The 21,243-nt window shown below is 44.5% G+C and overlaps 1 protein-coding gene across 1 annotated transcript in view; it reads left to right on the top strand.

Moving 5' to 3' along the window:
• UNC13A (unc-13 homolog A) overlaps window positions 1-21,243 on the top strand; it is a 239,759-nt gene that overhangs the window by 76,155 nt on the left and 142,361 nt on the right. The window contains exons 9-10 of the mRNA XM_088450825.1: window positions 11,337-11,547; window positions 11,725-11,850. Of these exons, the coding sequence (XP_088306951.1) occupies window positions 11,337-11,547; window positions 11,725-11,850 (337 nt within the window). The remainder of the gene's footprint in view (window positions 1-11,336; window positions 11,548-11,724; window positions 11,851-21,243) is intronic.

The following is a 21,243-nucleotide window of genomic DNA, read 5'->3' as shown; positions in this document are numbered from 1 at the left end:
ATCAGGCCCATTGACTCGCAATGGCAGGTGGATCTTCTGTCCATATACTAAGGAAAATCATAGTATAAATTATATTGTGCCAGATGATTGGTGTTCAATGCTACAAAACAAAGCAGGTTTTTCTGTAGCATAAACTTGAGCTGATATTTGAAGACCATCAGCGTGTATGACAGAAATCACATACAGGTTATGATGATAGACAATTTCTGAAAACACCAATGTAGCAGCTGTGTAAATGATACTCCTGAGTCCTTTTACAGCAATCCGGTACAAACCCATTTTTGTAAAACCACTTTATGAACTAAAGAATCTAGGTGAAGGACCCATTCAGGGGTCGGCCTCCCTGAAAGAAGTACAAAAAGTACTGCTAGATTGTTATCATTTCTACAGAATAAAGAAAGGTCTGAAATAGAAATAAATCAGAAGATGGACATTATATTTCCTGAAGTTGCTTAGCTACAACCAAAAAATGTAACAGCGGGATTAAAGAAAATGAGCTGGCTAATATGTGATGTATTGAAGAAAGCGTGTTCTATATGGCATGGCTTAGCAATGTATTCAAAAGCGCAGCTTAGAGTACTAAATTGGCAAAACCTGTAGACCTCTGTGGATCATTATAAAAATCACAGAAATAAAATAACCTCACCTGGAAAGCTTTTAATCTTGTATAGTGTGTTATATTTGTTATGATGATATGTTAAAGGAGCATTAAATTAAATCAGGATTTCACATTAGCGTTAATGAACTGGTGAGATAATAAAAAACAAGACTTGAAACTATTTTAGTTACTGACATACAATGATATAATCATTTTACACCTGGAGCAAAGGTGGCCCCTAATAATTATGCAGGCTTAACGGACACATTATTGACTGAACGGGTACACATTATTGACTGACGCTCAGGATCAGGATCCTGGCTGTCAAAATCCCGACACCAGCATCTCGACAGGGTTAGGATACCGACACCTACCCCTAACCCTCTCCCTACCCTAACCCTCCCTCCCCAGTGCTTGAACCTAACCCTCCCCCCAGTGCCTAAACCTAACCCCCTAAGTGTCTAAACCTAACCTCACCCTCCCCTCACACTAAACCGAATCCTCCCCCCTTAAACACTAACCCTAACACCTCCCCCTAGTACCTAACCCTGATGCTCCCCCCAACCCTTCTACTTACCTTCGGGATACCAGCGCCAGGATTCTTACAGGTGTCGGGATTTCCGGCGCCGGTATTCTAAGGCACTGGCATACCCTGTTCTGGGACACTGAACGCATCCCTTATCGACAACTGTTAGAAACACACCTCTGGGAGATCACGAATGGCAAATTTAGGTGCGTGGTGATGCGATTTACCATCATGACATGATTCAAGCCAGCCGATTGATCACACCCCCATCAACTTACCTAGGAAAGAGGGCTGGATCAAGGAGGGTACCCTGCTTTCCCAATGGTCAGGAAATACTCCTCGAGATTTGAGTCTCCTGTACATTCCGGGAGAGTAGGGACCAGGCTTCAACTCATTTCACATCAGCAACTAAAAAACATTGGCCTGAGTATTTCTTTCAACCCCCTCCCCTTCCCTGAAGACCAATCCCAGTGCTGAGAAGCACGTTAAGCAAGGTTTTCTTTTGCAACATTATTCATTTATTTTATAATGCAGTTTGAGCTATGGGCCCGATTCAGAGATGGAAGCAATTTTGATGTTGCATGCAGTGGATGAATGTTTTGCTACCTCACATTCGTCAGAGCCGCACTGTGCATTAGTGGTGATGGATTAGCGACAATTGTTGCATGGAGGATTTCTTCGCAAATAGAGTGACAGGAAGTCAGCGTTTGGTGGAGGTAACTAGAGGGGGGGTGGTTAGAAAACCACAGATGTGTTCGGACCGTTTTCTGGGCATGCTCTAGTTAGGCTCTGCAAATTCGTTCACAGCTGCAGAGCCCCGGTGTCTTAGGAAATGTGCCTTCTTGAGTGAGAAAAATATATCACTAAGGGCTCTATTTACTACAATCCGCATATTGAATGCAGATTGTAGTGTGATATTACCGAGTGAATTAGCATTGCGAATTCAGGCAATATGACAGGGATTAATTACAAATCCCTTACAGGGACAGAGCTTGCGATAAAGCTCTGTCCCTGCAAATCCCCTTCGTAGCCTTATCACGGTATTTTCGCAAAAAATACAGTGATTAAGTGCCCGCGCATGCGCCAACCGATCGCCGCTGCTACCCACCCGGCGCTAAGCCCCGCCCCCACGATCACGGACCCCACCGCGACCCCCCCTCCCTTAATAGCACTTACCTGCATGCTCCGGGCCTCCGGTGATTTTCTCCATACCTCCGGTCAGGTGATCTCCCATACTGCACTGGGGCCCGATCACCTGATGGCCGCAGTGCACTATGGGAGACCAGCTGACCGGAGGGGAGTTATCACCGGAGGCCCAATCACCGGTCCCTGGAGTCAGGTAAGTAAATTTTTTTTTTTACTATTTTTTTTAATTTTTTTTTACAGTAATCAGCTTGTGGTCTGTTTAGACCACACAGCTGCTTACAGGGACCGACTCCCGGCTCTGCTCTCCCCGTTAGAGCAGGGCAGGATGCCGGTAACCGGGGGAGACCCTGGATAATGCCACCTCCAGGTGGCGTTATTATCACAGGGCTTCCCCCGGTATTTTTTCACATTTTATTTTTAGTAACTCTGGTCGGATCACATTTCCCATTACAGTTATGGGAAATGCGATCTGCTTTACTAAAAATAAGTGATACTTAGGGGTTGGAGTAGAATTTTACGAATTCTACTCCAATTGGTGATACTAAAATAATGTGAAAAGGGTGTGAAAACACCCTTTTTCACATTATTTTAGTAAAAATAATGTTGATAAATAGAGCCCATTATGTATTAGTGTAACAATGTAGAAGGTAAGAATTCTCTGCAACTCAGCCAACTATTGGAAATGGCATCAAATATGCACAATCACCATTCCATTATATTCCTTAGAATATCTTGTGAAAAAAAATCGAGCTTTTGTGTGGAAAAGCAAATACATTGCTGAAAATACAGATATGTCCTCCTCATACACTATTGTCGCAGGCACGCCAAACAGCCCTTTTTGTGCTCCATGTCCCATCTCACTCGGCTTGCACCAACATCTTTTTTTTGAGTCTTTTTTTCCAGGTTGCAGCAATCTGCTTCACATGACTGCACTGATTAATTTGATATGCGACACTTGTATATTTGTGTGCTGCTGAGTCTGAATCTAAATCTGTATACGAAGTGCTATGATGCAGCAATAGCAGATTTTTTTCCAAGCTAAGGTCCATTGGGTCTCATATACAGATTCAGGGGTCTATTTACTAAGCAGTGTTAGGAGACAGAGTGAAAAATTATAAGAAAGTAATAAGGTGCCAGCCAATCAGCTCCCAACTGTAATTTTTCAAACACAGCCAGTGAGATGACAGTTGGGAGCTAATTGGCTGGCACCTTATCACTTTCTTGTCACTTTTCACTTTGTCTCCTAACACTGCTTAGTAAATAGACCCCTCAGTCGCACACAAGCCAAGTCGCACAGGACCTGGCAGCTCACTCGCATCAGGAGTCCCGTGCAGCATGGCATATTGAGGCTAAGAGTATGAGGACACATCTATATTCCACATTTCGAAATTGGTCCCAGGAAGGTCTACTTATCTTTGCATGCAAAAAAGTGATCATCCTGTACGGGTAAATTCACTAAGAATCGAGTCTGATCAAGTTTTTTTTTTTCAACTCGATTAGCATCGCCGAAACTCGGGTAATAGGCTCCGGCTCCTGACTGACTGACCAGCCCACGTGCAAACTGTCAGGAGCCGGAGCCAATCAGCGGCCGCTCTACAGTTAACTGCTGCTGATTGGCTGTCGCCTCCTGACAGTTCACAATGAGCAGTCAGGAGCCGGGTAGCGGTGTATGTGGTCACACGCATACACCACTAATGTAAGTGTCTGGTCTGGGTGCCGGTTTTTTTTTTTGCCAAGACACGGAGAAGGCAAAGGAGACCAGTGCCAGCAAGGAGGTGAGTATTGTTTTTTAGGTACCCCCATTGGATTCTACTAGAGATTCTACTAGAGAAGGGGACAGAGTGATGGGCAACAGGTAAGTATGTGTGAGTGAGGTATGTCAAAAAAGTTATACTTCACACGGTGTGTGTGTTGTGGTTTTATAACAATTTCTTTACAGCGGGAGTACAGGTGCTGGCCGCCTGCTAGCAGTTGTAGTTCCACAAGTGCCAAAGGGCAGGCATGCTGGTACCTGTAGTTCCACAGTAAAAAAACAATAGTTTTACACTATTTACAATACTATTACCCCCGTATTCACCGCTCCAGTGGTGCGGTGGAAGAGCCCCGAGCTTCAGACTAAGCCTCGGGTATCGGGAAAAATCCCCGGCTTGGGCTGACTGGCTTGAGGTGCGAATGCTTTGGCCTGGGAGACCTGGTGATAGGGTCCCCTGGCTGTGGCATTAGAGCCTGGTGCTCATTTTAAATATAGGGGGAACCATACGGAATTTTTTCCCCCTTATTTTTAAAACCAGGACTGGTTCAGCAGCCAGGTGCTGGTTCCTAAAATACGGGGGGACCCTATTAATTTTTCCCCCCATATTTTTAGTAACCAGGACTTGCTGAGCAGCCCGAAGGGATGGTTATGCTTTTTGGGGGTGACCTTATGTCTTTTTTTTTTTAATTAACACTTTAGAGAAGGTTACCAAGCTGAAACATACACAATCACACTGATCTGTGTATGTTTCTGGCAAACTCGCAGCTCAGGAGGTGGTCTATTTGAAACTTCTTAATACCTGCGAGTTTGCTACAATTACACCCGAGATTGTAATTTCGTTTAGAGTGGTTTGTTTATTCGAGTTTGCAATCTCACCCGAGTTTATGAGTGAAAAGAGAGAAATCTCTCCCAAACTCACCAGTTTGTCTAGTAAATTTGCGAGTTGATAAAAATGCCTAAACTCACCCGAGATTGCAATCTCGATCAAACTCGAATCTTAGTAAATTTACCCCTAATTGTTGGAAGGAGTGCGCTCCTGTGCTGCCTCCTTCCAGCACTAATGATCCGGCAGTCTGACCTCTGACATGCACTGCTGCACATACGCGGCGTACCCGCATGTCTTTGCTCCCCAGCATCCATGAGGACAGGTTGGACCAGGAGACTCACCACCAAAGAGCTCTACAGTGCCCTGCTGTATTCCCACAAGGACACTATACCACCACCGCTGTAAAGTGGACTATCAGTGCTACTATCCACCGGTGTCAGAACCGCGATAATGCCCACCAATACCCTGAGCTCCAGACTGCCACAAACAGTTTATTACATATACCGCTGTGTAATTCCCTGTGTCACATGCTATGTGTTGTTGTACATAAAAAATGTAAGAACTGGTTAAGCATACCACATGTGGACTATCCACCACCAGCACCAACTTCTGCGCTATACATCTAATCAACATCACTCACACACTGACCAGTTATACTGGTTTATCAATTCATCTGGAGAACTGCTCTTAGCAAATTCCACATGTGCATTATTGTGACAGTTTACTGCTGTCACCACTATCTCTGCTGATAACCACATGCTAGCAGTTACCATCTTAACCAGATTAAACAGCACCGTCACTGTGCACAAATCCGGCTGCCGAAAGTCCAGATACCCCTGGTGTGGTATACACTGATACCAAGATCAACAAAGTCGCCAACGATATCAGTGGTGGAAGTAGTGAGAGGTGCAAAAATATGCTTTGCTCCGCCCTACTGCTAAAGAAACACAAGAGTTGGTTAGTACCATGTTGCAATGAGTGCTTATGCCCCCTCCACAGCAGTGTTTTTACAAACATGTATAAAAAATTCTTGTAATAATGGGTTTCTTTGCAGCTTTCTTTTTTGAGACTTTTCTATATGATTACACAGCTATGTGAAGAGGAGAGTACATCCTCTTTCAAATTTTTTTTTTTTTACATATCTGAAAAACCAATTACTCCTTAGTACGTCTTAAAGTTTCACAAATCTAATCCACACTTGCCTACAGTAATTTTCATACCTTAATTCCCAGGAGCAGCATGAAAAGATGACTTTATAAAGCCTCTCGCATCATGCGGGCATCATGTCTTCCTTCAGCCATGATATGCACCTCTTATCCCCTGCCACATATCACACTTCAGACATGGCATGCACCCCTTATACCTGCCAAGTTTTCCCTTCACAATACATGCACCCCTGGGGATATGGGGTCGAGTTGAGCCCTGCCCAACCGCCAGCAGCAGCCTCACTGTCCAGCACACTGTAATGAGTCACTCGCAACCGGGTAAAATGCATCGGCAGCAATGCTGGTAGGTTTGTCCCTGAACAATACGGAATAAGAGGCTCTGAATAAGTACAGATAGTCACTTATTTATCTGTATGATAGAAATATGAAGTTCAGGGAGCAGCTTGTCTTTTGAAAAGCTGACTAGTGCTAAAACCTATACCTATGATATGTGGATGGCACTGCAAATGGCTTATGAAGATAAAGGCTTATGTGGAGAAACAACCTGAGGTGCACATTGTATGCAACAAAACTTAGTACTTGTAAAAACATGAATGAGTGCATAGATAGAATGTTATCCATCTCTCAGCATCTAATTTCATTTGGCATCACTATTGATGATGAAGAGGTTGCTATGGCGATGCTGCAAAACTTTACGCAGGAGCACTACTTCTTGGCAGTGGCATTAGAGTTGTGTACTACAATACTGACCACAGAGACTGTACATGCAAAATTATTGCAGTTTCAAGAACACATACCTACTGAAACAAACACTGTCCTATTGTCTAAGAGTTCAAAGCACAACAACTTTAAGATAAGATGTGTCAAATGTCACAATTTGGGACATAAAACCTCAGATTGCAGACTAAGGGCCTGATTCAGAGCCACTCGCGAGTGCATAGCGCTGGCAAGCGGCTCGATGTTTGGCCACTGCGCATGCGCCACGTCCGGTGTGCACATGCACGAGCCCCGCCGAGTGACTGAACTTCAGTCGCTGCGGGGCTTGCTACAAGACGGGGCGGCTGTCGATGGTGAGAGACAGCTCGCCCCGTTTTGTAGGCGGGTAGGGGGGGTAGCTGCACAAATGCAGGCGTTCCCTTAGGAACGCTTGGCGTTTGTGGGAGGACCTACTGACATCACTACTGATGTCAGTAGTGGACTTCCTGCTCTATTATAGCAGGAAGTCCACTCGGGCTTGCGGCAGCCGAGACCCTACCCCAGGGTCTAGTCGCAAGCCCGATGGTCGCGATAATCGCTACAGTCTCCAGCCCACTCACACAAGCTGTGGATGGACACCCACAGCTTTGCGAGCGGCCTGGAGACAACAAAAAAAAATGCCCACAGACCCTGCGAGCTGCCTGCGGCAGCGAGCGGGTCTGAATCAGGGCCTAAGTGTATCAAATGGCACCTCATCACTTAACTATGGCAGCAGAAATGAGTCTGCCTTGAATGTAGCAGACAGCCACCATAGATACTGCTAGTGCATGGATTTCGGAGCCACAAGGCATTTCAGTTGTAATGAAATTTGATTCAAGTAATTAAGGCCATATGAGTCAACTAAGGTCCAAGGTATAGAAGGCATTGTCTTATTTGCTACTCAAGTTGCAACAATAGCACTGTTTAAGAGTGAGAGGCAGGGAAGTTGTCACTGATGCCTGGCGGCTCCTGATTGAGGCTTCTTCCCTGGTGACTGCTGCTCCCCTGTTGCTGCTGCTGCGCTAAGGTCTGCGATGCTGTCTGTCTGCTGGGTCTTCCTGCTCAGCATCATCTTGGAGCTTGGCTACCAGCCCCTGTGATACTACTGTTGCTACTGTTGCCTTTGATATTTATTCTGACTACTCCTGTTCCTCTGGCTATACTGTACTAACCTGCTTAGAGCCTGCTGGGGATAAGGTACTTTTTCTATCATTATATTGGACTGACTCTTTCTCCCCAGTATCCTGTTCAGGGCTGCCCTGTGGCATTTTGTTATTACCTTCTATTTCCATATTGCTGACCTTTATATTATTCTCCTCTGCAATCCTCTCCTGATTCAGCTCCTTGCTGCTTCGGTCTCCTGTTCAGTGCTACCCTCTGGACTTTTTCCTTTTGTTGCTGATACTTGCCTACTGTTACATGTTTTTCCTGCTGTGACTCTACCTTTTTTGAGCAACATGGATTAACTCCTTCCAGCCATTACTGACTCGGGACAGAGAGTGGAAGCTCAGGTAGTGGAATTGCTTGCTGAGTTTCTTCTTGCACACCAAGTTCTGTTTCAACCGTGGGGCAGGGTTGCTGAGCTGGAGAACTGTACTTCCACTCTTCAAGACTGTACTGCTCCTATCACTGGCTGGCTGCTCCCATTGGAATTGTGTGGCTGGAAAAACATGCTGCTATTGAAAGATGTTTTGTTAAGAATCCATTTTCTCTTCTGAGAACTGTCGATGAAGTCTGCCATCTATCTACGCAGACTGTTCTGTTAGGGGCTCCTTTGTGGGGAGTAGTGGTCTTCCAAGACTCTACTTCAAGCCATCATCGTGTCTGCAAGTGGGGTGATGCTTTCGATTGGACAAAGTGGTTTTGGAAGGCCTTTTCAATCTCTTTGATATCCCGGCTTGACACAACAGAATGATGTGTATTTCGTACGAAGGCTCGACCAACGGGAGCAGTGTGTACGGCCTATACACTGAACGACATAGTGCTATATTGTTCATGACCGCATCCAGCTATATGCTGTCGTCCTCCGGGTCAATCGGTCTGCCGAGCAACTTAGCTGATGAAATGACTCCAATGTCGGTTGATGGGAGCGTGCAATCATGGGTATACATCAGACAACATATCCTCTGAAGTGTATCCAACCCTAACCCCCACCTTCCCATAGCTTAACCCTCCCCGGGGGGTGCCTAAGCCTAATTTCCGGCTAACCGCGCATACTTACCGCTGTGTGGATGTTTGGGATTCCGGTGGTCGGGATGCCGATGCCGGTATCCTGATGTCCTTCGAGATATCCGCGTCGGCATTATGCAGGGCGGTGGGTTTTCGGTGTCGGTATTTCGATTGCCGGCATCCCTTCCGCCGGCATATAGACTGCATCCCAATGCTACTGCAGATCACTTTCTACTCTCAATTAAGTATTTCTGTATTTCAAGGGAAAACTTCTGATAGCTCCTAGACCTCAGTGGACACTATAGCCATGTTAGTTAAAAGGAAAATGGAAAATATAACCTTATTTTGTTTTCATATGAAAAACACAATTTTTCTACACTAAAATGTTGATTTCATGATTATTTTTACATGTCCACGGAGATATCTCTATAATGAGTAAAATTGGGGAAGCTCTCGAGAAGCTGGTTTTATTAGGGAGTACAGGTATCACAAAATGTAGGTTATTTAAGAGCTTTTCATTATTCGATACTCTAAATCAGTGGTATCTGCATTGTTTGTAGGTTATTTAATAATATTTATTGTGGCAGTATCTTTCTTAGCACTTTTTACGATATATAGATGGATAGGGATCATTGTCAGCATCACACAACATAAAGAATAGAGAGCTAGCACACTAGGGTTGCCAACTCATCCTTTCAGTGAGGGACACATAAATCACATGTGTACCCAGTGACACGTTTACCTAGTCAGACAGCCAGACAATAGATAACAATAAATGAACCTGCGCTTAACTCCTAATTGGTATGGTTAGCTGCGGACACAAGGAGAGATTCCCACTCTCCTAATTCTGATCTGAATAAATACAATAGAGTTTGCGCTCAACCAGTAGGTGTTGGATGATAATGCTATAATGAAAGAATAGTAAGTTAATGAGAATGAAATAATACTCGTGGGCAGGAGTGATGTGTAAAGGGTTTATTGTGCCATAAAAATGCGGGGCAGAGGGATGATTGATAAGGAAGACACAATGCTTCCTGGTGATGTGGTTAGGGAATAAGGATATGATGGAGCTGAAGCTGGTGATGAGGAAAGGAAGGGGGTAAAACAAATAAAAAATAAAATAAAAAATAATGAATCAAAATGTCCGCTTGTAAATGTCCTGGAGAACACTGTTCTTTTGGGTGTTGTGCTCTGGAGGGGCGGCATCCTGAGCCCTCCGGTCCATCAACTTACCCGGTCTTCTGTGTCTTCTTTAGGGTGAAATCTGTGAGTTCCTCCGTCTCTGCTGGAATGTGTGCCCAGTTGCACACTCAACTAGATGTCCGTGTAATCACTGAGAGCGGCGAGACCGCTGGGTGCCGCGATCACGTGAGATCACGTGGCCTCCGGCTATCTGCTGACGCTTATGGCCGCTCAACCCGCTGGCCAGTGGGGAGACTGGATGCTGCAGAGGAAGGTAGGTGTCTAGTGTATCGGCTCTATCTAGACCACTGCTGCACTTCCTGGTGGCAAAATCCCACGATGGGTTCACCACTATCTCATTCTCACTGAACACAATACCAGCAGCTGACTCCCTGTCAGTGCCTGCGAGATCCCAAGTGCGATTGCGGGATTTTGCTACCAGGAAGTGCAGCAGTGGTCTAGATAGAGCCGATACACTATACACCTACCCTCCTCTGCAGCATCCAGTCTCCCCACCGGCTGGCGGGTTGAGTGGCCATAAGCATCAGCAGATAGCTGGAGGCCACGTGATCTCATGTGATCGCGGCACCCAGTGGGCTCGCCGCTCTGGGTGAATACACAGACATATAGTTCGGTGTGCAACCAGGCGCACACACCAGCAGTGACGGAGGAACGCACAGATTTCACCTTAAAGAAGACACAGAAGACCGGGTAAGTTGCTGGACCGGAGGGCTCGGGACGCCGCCCCTCCAGAGCACAACACCCAAACGGACAGTGTTCTCCAGGACATTTACAAGCGGACATTTTGATTCATTATTTTTTATTTTATTTTTATTTGTTTTACCCCCTTCCGTTCCTCATCACCAGCTTCAGCCCCATCATATCCTTATTCCCTAACCACATCACCAGGAAGCATTGTGTCTTCCTTATCAATCATCCTTCTGCCCCGCATTTTTATGGCACAATAAACCTTTACACATCACTCCTACCCACGAGCATTATTTCATTCTCATTACCTTACTATTTTTTCATTATAGCATTATCATCCAAAATCTACTGGTTGAGCGCAGACTCTATTGTATTTATTCAGACAGCCAGACAAACCTGTGCAAAATATGAGTCTTTGTGTGTAGCCCTGATGCCATCTGATCACTGAACTCTGGTGTTCAAAATTTTCTGTTTTGTGGTGAAAGTAACTTATTAATTTATGTTATTATATTTTTTTCTTCTTACAGACAATGAGGATCCTGACAGTGCCGTGGATGATCGCGACAGTGATTATCGTAGTGAGACCAGCAATAGTATTCCTCCAGCTTACTACTCTACATGCCAGCCAAATGCCTCTGTACATCAGTACCCAGTTCGGCATCAGTACAGTTCTCATGGATCATATACTGACTCTGTACATAGCTATGAGATGGATTTCTCTGACCACCGGCCAATCAGGTACAGATGGGCACCCAGTCACTGTGAAATAATGCTAATGTATCTGAGCTCTAATATTAAAACTGCCTTGTTATATTATTATGCTAAACATCGTTATACATTAATATCTGATGGATGGCAGGATGGAGGGGTGTTTGTTACCCCCTCTGACCTGTCTCCTCTTTCCCTGGATGGCAGGCGTTACGATAGTGCAGACTCTGCCACTAATGGGCGCAGTGATGTGGAGTCTGTCTCCGGTTCAAGCCGCCTCACCAGTCGGCAGCATTCTCTGGAGAGCCGGCAGTCACTAGACTTGTCCGATAGGTGGGTCAGTCCAGAGTTGTTGCAGTGTGAGTGCTGCAGAGTGCCGTGCTCGTCCTGTGCACATGCCAAGACAGGCCGTAATCTATTTTAAGGGAAATTCGATTTATATATACAGCATAATTCAGACCTCATTCTGAGGGACACAAGTCACTTCCCATTGGACATTTAAGGAGTATTCTTTCCCACTACTAGACAAGGGCGCACTGGCCTTACACAACACATAGTAAGAAACATTGACTACATGACCACAATTTTAATTTTTAAATGGAAATACTAAACATGCTCACAATGTTGGCACTTATTTATGGGAACAATAGAAAATAGGAATAAGTTAATTAAAACTAGAATGTTAAATAATAATCACTTTCTTAAACAATTTTTTCCTCCTACATTAGGAAAGCAGAACCTAATTATTTCCTTTAGAATTTAAATAGCCCTGCTACACATTTAGGTTTTAAATGACAAGTCTGAGTTGTGTTTGCCTGACAAAGAGATAAGGACACAGGCAACGAAGGGACAGTGTCAGCGGGCCTCAGCACAATTTGTATTCAACACTGTGATGCTCTTCAAGCTTCCTTGCTTCTTCTAAGCATGCGTGATCCATTGCATGTACCCACAACGCAGCACTACTGGAAATACTGGGGGCCTTGGAGGGGCCCAGCATGGCACCCTCCTCTCTGGCCCCAGCAGCAGTGGCATTCCTTTGAGGAAATTATCTAGATTATGACTATTACATTCTAATAAACTCTCATTAAATGTTTGCCAGTGTTGCTCTAAGGGGTGTATTTATATTTGCTATGGGCAGCATCTCCACTTCTAAAAACCCATACTTTAGTAAATATACTCCTAATGACTAAACATACTGATAACATAATCTATTTTTCGACACTGAAAAGAGTGTGGAGACTCGTGCCAGAGCCATAAAGTTCAAATGTCTGGAATTGCAGCCTGGAAAAGAGGCTGAAGCTCCTATAGAAAGTGAAGTGGGCCAGAAAGAGCTTTGCCCCCTCCTCCTATTTTTCAAATAGGGACATAAGATGCGTGCGTGAAAAGGGGAGTGGCCTCGAGAACAATGACAAATCTGATTTGCCCCGTACGATGATGAAGGGCTACAGATCCCGTTGTACCACTGTTATCCAAGTGTCACTACCAAATACAGGGCCTGATTCAGACCCGCTCGCGAGCGCTGAGCAAGCGGGTCGATGGTGCCCAAGTGCGCATGCACACGACGGAGGCGCCTCCGTCGTGCGCATGCGTGAGACCTGAATAACGACGGCCAAGCCATCGTTAAGGGTCTCGCATCAAAGGGGGCGTGCTGTCGATGGTGAGTGACAGCACGCCCCCTTTGGTGGGCATGCCGGGGGCGTGGCTGCCCAGACGGAGGCGTTCCCATGGGAACGCCTACCGTCTGGGTCCGGCCCCACTGATATCACAAGTGATGTCAGTGGGAGTGCTTTTGGCTCTGATAGGGCACCCACAGCTATGCGAGCGGCCAGGAGGCCGCTCCAAAAAGGAGCAGGGACGGCCCTGATTCAGAGCGAGCGCTCTGTCAGAGCGTCCGGCTCTGAATCAGGGCCACAGTGTGAATCCAATGGCTGTAGTGATGATACACAATAATTATGCAGCATGAGGGCCGGTAAAGCTGCCCCTGCAGCAGGATGTGTCGATCAGAACAGCCGTGCACAAGCCAAAAGTCGTCAATGTAGATCATCGCCATATAGAAGGAGCGCTACTTGTAGTGTATATGCAGCAAATATCAGCAGCGGGAAGATCCGTGTATGTACCATGTGGCAGCAGCTGAACTCACCAGTAACGTACAGTACTCGAGGTGGGCTGGTAACACCTAGGTCGGGAATCAGTGGCACATGTCGCACCACCCTAATTACTGCCCTGTTTTTCAACATACTGAACAGGTGGGGCAAAAAGGAAAAAGTTGATGTAATGGAAACAACGCATATTTTTGACAGCAAACTGTTAATGATGTTTAGTTTTAGTCCCTTAATCCGCCTACTGTTGCAGTAGTGTAAGCAATGCTTTCATTTGCAATCATACCTCTCTACAATGGCTGGAGTGTTGGATGATTCTGTGCATCTGGTGGGGAAAATTTGTTTCTAGTCACAAAAAACCAAACAATTTTTAAAGAAAATAATCAGTGAAAGATGATAAAAGGTTGCGGCAGTACATTTTATGTTCACCACACAAGACAGGCCGGTCTGCATCCTCTGGCATTCATATTATGATGCAAGAACATTTCTGCTAAACAACAGGGGAACTTGATTGTTCCTTTTCTTAAATGTGGTCATTTATATTTCACTAAGGTAAGCTTAGTTGTTTGAGATCATTTTCATTTAATCAATTCTCTTAGTTCTAAATCATTGACCAATTGTTAATTCAACAATTAAAAAATAAATAAATACAGGCTTCGTATAGGGTGCAGTATCTGGTCAGGTAGTCCTAATAGGATTTTATTCCAAATTTTATACAAAATGACACTTGCAAACATTTATATATATGCTGACTTTTTTCTGTACCAGTTAATATCATCTATCTGTACACAAATGAGTCTACACCAATAAAGGGAAGTGGCTGTGCTCTATATTTGCCCAGACTTGAGCATTACTCAAAATAGTGTATGAAAAACTTCGGCCTATCATGGGGTGTGCATCTGTAAATCTGTCTGCATGCGCGCTTCAGGGTGTGGGTTCCTGTTACAAGCTGGGTTCAATGTATGATCCACATGGTTTTGCTGTACTACCAAAATTCTAGATGTTTGGCACATACTGTAGACTTAGAAGTGCTAGAAATATGAGGTATATACAGTATGTGAAAGAATATAGAATACAGATTTAAAGAACATAGTTCCAACCCCTCCAACACCACCAATTCTGTGGTATTAAATTATCTTTTAAAATGTGCTTAGTATGTTTCTATAAACTGCCATGTATTCTATCTTTTACCGCATATATCAAATGTGTTTTTAATTAAGCATCTAGTTGAAGGACAAAATACACAACTAGTATTGAAACCACTTGTAGTTACAACATAAAACAGATGACTTTTGAAGGAGGTGCCGCCTAACATATTTTTTTTATTATGTTTTGTAAAAATCCAATTGGTAAATGAAATGAATATACATTATATTTATGAATGGAAATGTAGGTGCAGTGTGTAGCTGAAGGCAGATGTTCTCTGCATTGTCCCTGCTCCACCCTTCCTACATTCCCTTTATTTTGCCAGAATTAACCCCATACAAGCCAAAAGTGTGAAACACAAGTACAAATATCTATCTATACATACATAGCTTTATAATATATTAATATCTCTTATTAAATCAAGATCAGATAGAGCAATCATACACAGACAACCGTGCTTTTCTAGCGATTATCCATCCAGGTAAAATCATAGTTTTTACAAAATCAAAGATTTTTACATTCTGCCCAAAGAAGTACAGTATGAGGGTTCTGTGTGCAAGCTTACATTTAACATCAACCATAGCTGTTTGATACATGAGGCTATGTGACATAGATTGGAATCAGTATGAATGACTGCCGGCACTATGGTTCAAATCCTAACGCGTGAAGACCGGCAGTAGTGAAGATCCCGACAGGGGATTTTGGTAAGTATAACTCACCCTACCCCCCCTAACCATAACCCTCCCTTAGGGGTGCCTAACCCTAACCTCCCCCCCTAGTGCCTAACCCTAACCTCCCCAAGTGCCTGAACCTAACCCCCCCTTCCCCACAGCCTAAACCTAAGTCTCCCGGTGGGGTGCCTAACCCTAACCTCCCCCCGGGGGTGCCTAACCCTAACCCCCCTTCCCCTAGCCTACCCCTAACCCTCCGGGAGGTGCCTACCCCTAAGTCCCCTCCAGGAGCCCCTAACCTTACCCTCCCCCCCTCGGCTGACCGTGGCCACCGCCTGGCTTACCTTCGTTCGGTATGCCGGGCGTCGCGCTCCTGGCGTAGGTATAATGACAGGCATTGGGATTTCGACGCCTGTCATTAGTACTCTGCCAGGATTTGACAGTCGGGAAGCTGGCGGATGGCATTTCGACCGGTGGCTTCCTGACTGCATCCCCATAGATTGCATATTGGTCAATTTAGATTGCAAAAAAAATGCTTATTGGGTATATTTGATCTAGTCACACAGATATTTTGGTTTGGGGATCTGCAGATTGATTGAAAGAGAAAAAGAGAATACATTTTTTGCATGAACTGTTTTTAGGGAGAATAGGTAGAATAGCTGAGGGAGGTTTTGAATGTGGTTTGGGAATATCATAAGATCACTTGCAACAGTGAATTTTAGGAAATGTTTAAAGCAGAGGTTCCCAAATGCGGTCCTCAAGGCTCCCCAACAGTTCAGTTTTAGAGATATCCATGGTTGAGCACAGGTGGTTAAATCAAATTGATTGAGGTACTAATTAAGTCACCTGTGCTCAACCATGGATATCTCTAAAACCTGAACTGCATGTTTGGGAACCTCTGGCTTAAAGGTTTGGTGACTATTCTTCTAGTCCTGAATATAGCCAAATACCAGTGTTTCCCAAACCCACTCCTCAGGGAGCACTAACAGTGCATGGTTGCCAGGTGTGTTCGTTAGTGACTGACACATTTTAAAAGACCCACGGGGGAGCTAATTATTTCACTTGTGATTTTGTGAGGAGACCTGGAAAACATGCACTGTTAGTGCTCCCTAAAGAATGAGTTTGGGAAACACTACTTTATACAGTATAAATGGGTGCTTCCCTCAGGGCCCTGGGCAATGGCACTGCTCGCACACCCCTCCTTACAGTCCTGGGAGTGTGAATTTACACTGCATATGCCCAGAATGCGAATGCATGTAGGAATACCTCCCAACATGACCCATTCCAGGAGGGCTAAAATGCTCCGTTCCTGGACTTCCCACCTAATTTATGATTGCCGTCACCTATGTTGAACTAGTTCATTGATAAGGAAGGTATTTCAACACAGGTGTTGGCAATCATAATTTAAGAGGGAAGACCAGGAACAGAGCATTTTGTCCCTCCTGGAATGGGTCATGTTGGCAGGTATGCTAACACATGCAGACTGTGGAAAAGGCTTCTATACATCTAAGAAAGCCAAATTATTTGAGGGTGGTTGGGGAAGGCGCAAATAGTAGATGATGATAAACACTAACACTACTTGTGATTGGCTGTTTGTGAAAGCTCCCCTGACAGTGATTGATCAATTTTTTTCATGGCTGCTGTAATTTAAAGAAGACATATGGGCTCTAGGGGAAGGAAGGGGGGGGGAAGGAACGGGGCGGTGTTACCCTCTAGGCTTATTTTATTTTTGCTATAAAATTTTAATACATTTTTAACATATGTTCAAAACTTTATTAAATAGAACATTTGCCATTTATGATTACTCTTTTAAAGCAAATTGTCATCAGTTATGTGGTTAGACACATGTATTACTCTCAACAGTCTTGCCCCCTTATGTCTCTCCTTATAGACTCTCATGCCATCTTCCTCTCATCTTGGGGGAGATTTATCAAACCTTCTAAATAGGACATGTGGGGTTACCTACAGCAACCAATCAGATACTATCTAGTACATTTTAGAAAGTCTGATCTGATTGGTTATTTTGGGTAACACCTCCTCTTTAGAAGGTTTGATAGACCTCCCCCTTATCCCGTCACAGTTTCAGCAATTTACAGACTCTCTCTCCTCATAGATCAGCCACTCTTTCCTCCTTACTCAGGTTACAGGGCCAGCTGTATACATACTCTATCCTTATTCCCCCCTCCTGTTGAGGGTCACTCTCTCCTATCTTCATCAGTGGGGCTCTACTGTTGCCTCATCTCCTCTCTCAGTGGCTTCACCTCTCCAGAACAGCAACACTACTTTCATGTAGCTCTCTGTTTGGTTAATGTTGCATTAATATATGGTAACTTCCCCCTCTATAACTACTTACCTGGCATGGTCTTATGGGATAGGACCACAGCCAGGGGAACTTTACCTGACACGTTTGTACAGTATCTCATATGACCATGCTGTCCACTGTGTGCCTGGCCAGGTAAAAAGAAAATCTTTCTGACACAACCCCCCAAAATCATGCCCCAGAATGCTGCACTATGCTGTGCTTTGCAATAAGCAAGACGTATCATTACATCATAAAGACTTGTACAATAGTTTCACAGTAATGACAAAAGAAGAACCATGAAGCATCTTTCATCAATCAATGTTCACAGTAATGGAGACAGTCAACAGTTATAAAGTGTAGTTCACAAACTATAACAATATATTTATAATACAGTACATGCTTACTTGCCTATGAGCTTCTTAATGCAGAGTTTCCCTGAGAGGGATGACCCTCCCCGTTTGCACATGCACAGATTAATGGCTGCGCATGCGCAGTAAACCCAGAAGTCCTCACAAAACAAAAGACTGCAGTTATCGGAAGAGCTGCCCTTTGCACTCTTAATAGCAATTAATAGCTTTTTTTTTAAATAGCCTTTATTCATGCATGCGGCATTAATAAATGCTGATACAGTAGGTGTGCGATAAATGGCATGATGTATCGCATGCAATATATCCCACCCTCTACCCCTTTTAAACTCTCTATCGGCTGATGTCAGCTTACAATTTAAACACAGGTTAAAAATATAAACTTTTCTAAAATAAAGACTTTGTTGGGGAAAGTTTATTTACTTATAAACAGGTGTAGCATGGTGGCGAAGGGAAAATGGTCCTACACGCAGTGCACCATCTGTTCAAGTAAGTCAGGCTTAAATGGGGGCCAACTGCCAGCACATAACAAATAACTTACAAAAGCCTACATGGGAGTCAACTGCCAGCCAATCATCAATAACTCAAGGTATCCAAACTTCCCTCCCAATGACAAAGAAAAAGCCCACCTGGACCGTTGGTACCACTGAGCTCAGTAAGCTACAGATGTGTCAACATTAATTTACTAAAGTGAGAGTTTGGGCGAGTTTGCAATCTCTGGAGAGTTTGGTCATGTTTTCCCACTCTCAAATTTACTAATGTCAAACTCGGGAGAGAGAACTCCTTTGCTACGGGAAAATACTGGAGAGTTAGCAAACTCGCTTCAATTCACCATCGTCAAAACTCGAGAACCTTTTCACTAGTGAAGATAGAATTCTGGAATTTACCAAGCAGAGAGTTTGTAAACTCTCATGAGATGGGAAAACTCTCCTGTAAAAACTTGTGAAATAAGTACACCTGCCTGTGATCTGTGAGTTTGGCAGAAACATACACAGATCACTGTGATCAATGTATGTTTCTGCCTGTAAATAGAAAAAAAAGTTTAAAAGTAAAAAAAAAAATGAATATAGCCCCCCCCCCCCCAAAAAAAAAAAATCAGCCCTGAATTGCCAGACAGTCCTGGTTCTTAAAATTGCAGGAAACAAAATGTTTAGGGTTCCACAGTAATTTAAGAATCAGCACCAGGCAGCAGGGCCAGACCTGGTTTTAAATATAGGGAGAAAAAATTTGCGTGAGGTTCCCCTTTTATTTAAAACCAGCTCTGGACCCTTTCTAGCGGGAGACCGATGCCACAGCCAGGGGTGCCCTTTCACCGGGCACCCCAGCCACAGCATCAGCCCTGACCGCTAGTCAGCCCAGGCCAGGGATCCCTGGGGAGTTGGGGACCCTTCCAATAAAGGGGTCCTCCTCACCAGGGCACCCATGTCCTAGGCTGATAGCCGAGGGCTATCCCTGCCACCCCTGGGCAGTGGGTGGCACATTGATAGTGTAGGTGTAGTGTTAAAAATAGAATGAACAACATTGTCTTTACAGTAGAGCTGCAGGTCCCAGTAAGCCTCACCCGCATGCTGGTACTTGGAGCACCACAAGTACCAGCATGCGGGGCATTAAGGGGCCGCTGGTACGTGTAGTTCACCTGTAAAGAAATGTGTAAAAAACACAAGACACACACACCATGAAAATAAAGATTTATTACATCCATACATACACACATACAGTACATCCGGAAAGTATTCACAGTGCTTCACTTTTTTCACATTTTGTTATGTTACAGCCTTATTCCAAAATGGAATAAATTCATTTTTGTCCTCAAAATTCTACACACAATACCCCATTATGACAACATGTAAAAAAAGTTTTTGAGATTTTTGCAAATTTAATTTACATTTTTTTTTTACGAAATCACTTGTACATAAGTATTCACAGCCTTTGCCATGAACCTCAAAATTGAGCTCAGGTGCATCCTGTTTCCACTGATCATCCTTGAGATGTTCCTACAGCTTAATTGGAGTCTACCTGTGGTAAATTCAGTTGTTTGGACATGATTTTGAAAGGCATACACCTGTCTATATAAGGTCCCACACATGACAGTGCATGTCAGACCACAAACCACGCATGAAGTCCAAGGAATTGTCTGTAGACCTCCGAGACAGGATTGTCTCGAGGCAAAAATCTGGGGAAGGGTACAGAAAAATATCTGCTGCTTTGAAGGTCCCAATGAGCACAGTGGCCTCCATCATCTGTAAATGGAAGAAGTTTGGAAACCACCATGACTCTTCATAGAGTTGGCCGGCCGTCTAAACTGAGCGATTGTGGGAGAAGGGCCCTAGTCAGGGAGGTGACAAGAACCCAATGGTCACTCTGTCAGAGCTACAGCATTCCTCTGTGGAGAGAGGAGAACCTTCCATTAGGACAACCATCTCTGCAGCAATGAACCGATCATGCCTGTATTGTAGAGTGGCCAGATGGAAGCCACTCCTTAGTAAAAAGCACACGGCAGCCCATCTGGAGTTTGCCAAAATGCACCTGAAGGACTCTCCGACCATGAGAAACAAAATTCTCTGGTCTGATGAGACAAAGATTGAACACTTTGGCATCAATGCCAGGCATTATGTTTGGAGGAAACCAGGCACAGCTCATCACCAGGCCAATACCATCCCTACAGTGAAGCATGGTGGTGGCAGCATCATGCTGTGGGAATGTTTTTCAGCGGCAGGAACTGGGAGACTAGTCAGAACAGAGGGAAAGATTAATGCAGCAATGTACAGAGACATCCTGGAAGAAAACCTGCTCCAGAGCGCTCTTGACCTCAGACTGAGGTGACGGTTCATGTTTTAGCTGAACAATGACCCTAAGCACACAGCCAAGATATCAAAGGAGTGGCTTGAGGACAACTCTGTGAATGTCCTTGAGTGGCCCAGCCAGAGCCCAGACTTGAATCCGATTGAACATCTCTGGAGAGATCTGAAAATGGCTGTGCACCGACGCTTCCCATCCAACCTGATGAAGCTTGAGAGGTGCTGCAAAGAGGAATGGGTGAAACTGCCCAAAGACAGGTGTGCCAAGCTTGTGGCATCATATTCAGAGAGACTTGAAGCTGTAATTGCTGACAAAGGTGCATCAATAAAGTATTGAGCAAAGGC

Source organism: Taudactylus pleione, unplaced genomic scaffold (genome assembly GCF_031769625.1).
Source record: "Taudactylus pleione unplaced genomic scaffold, aTauple2 ptg000529l, whole genome shotgun sequence".
NCBI classification, from domain to species: domain Eukaryota; kingdom Metazoa; phylum Chordata; class Amphibia; order Anura; family Myobatrachidae; genus Taudactylus; species Taudactylus pleione.
This window is presented reverse-complemented; position numbering and strand designations above follow the sequence as displayed.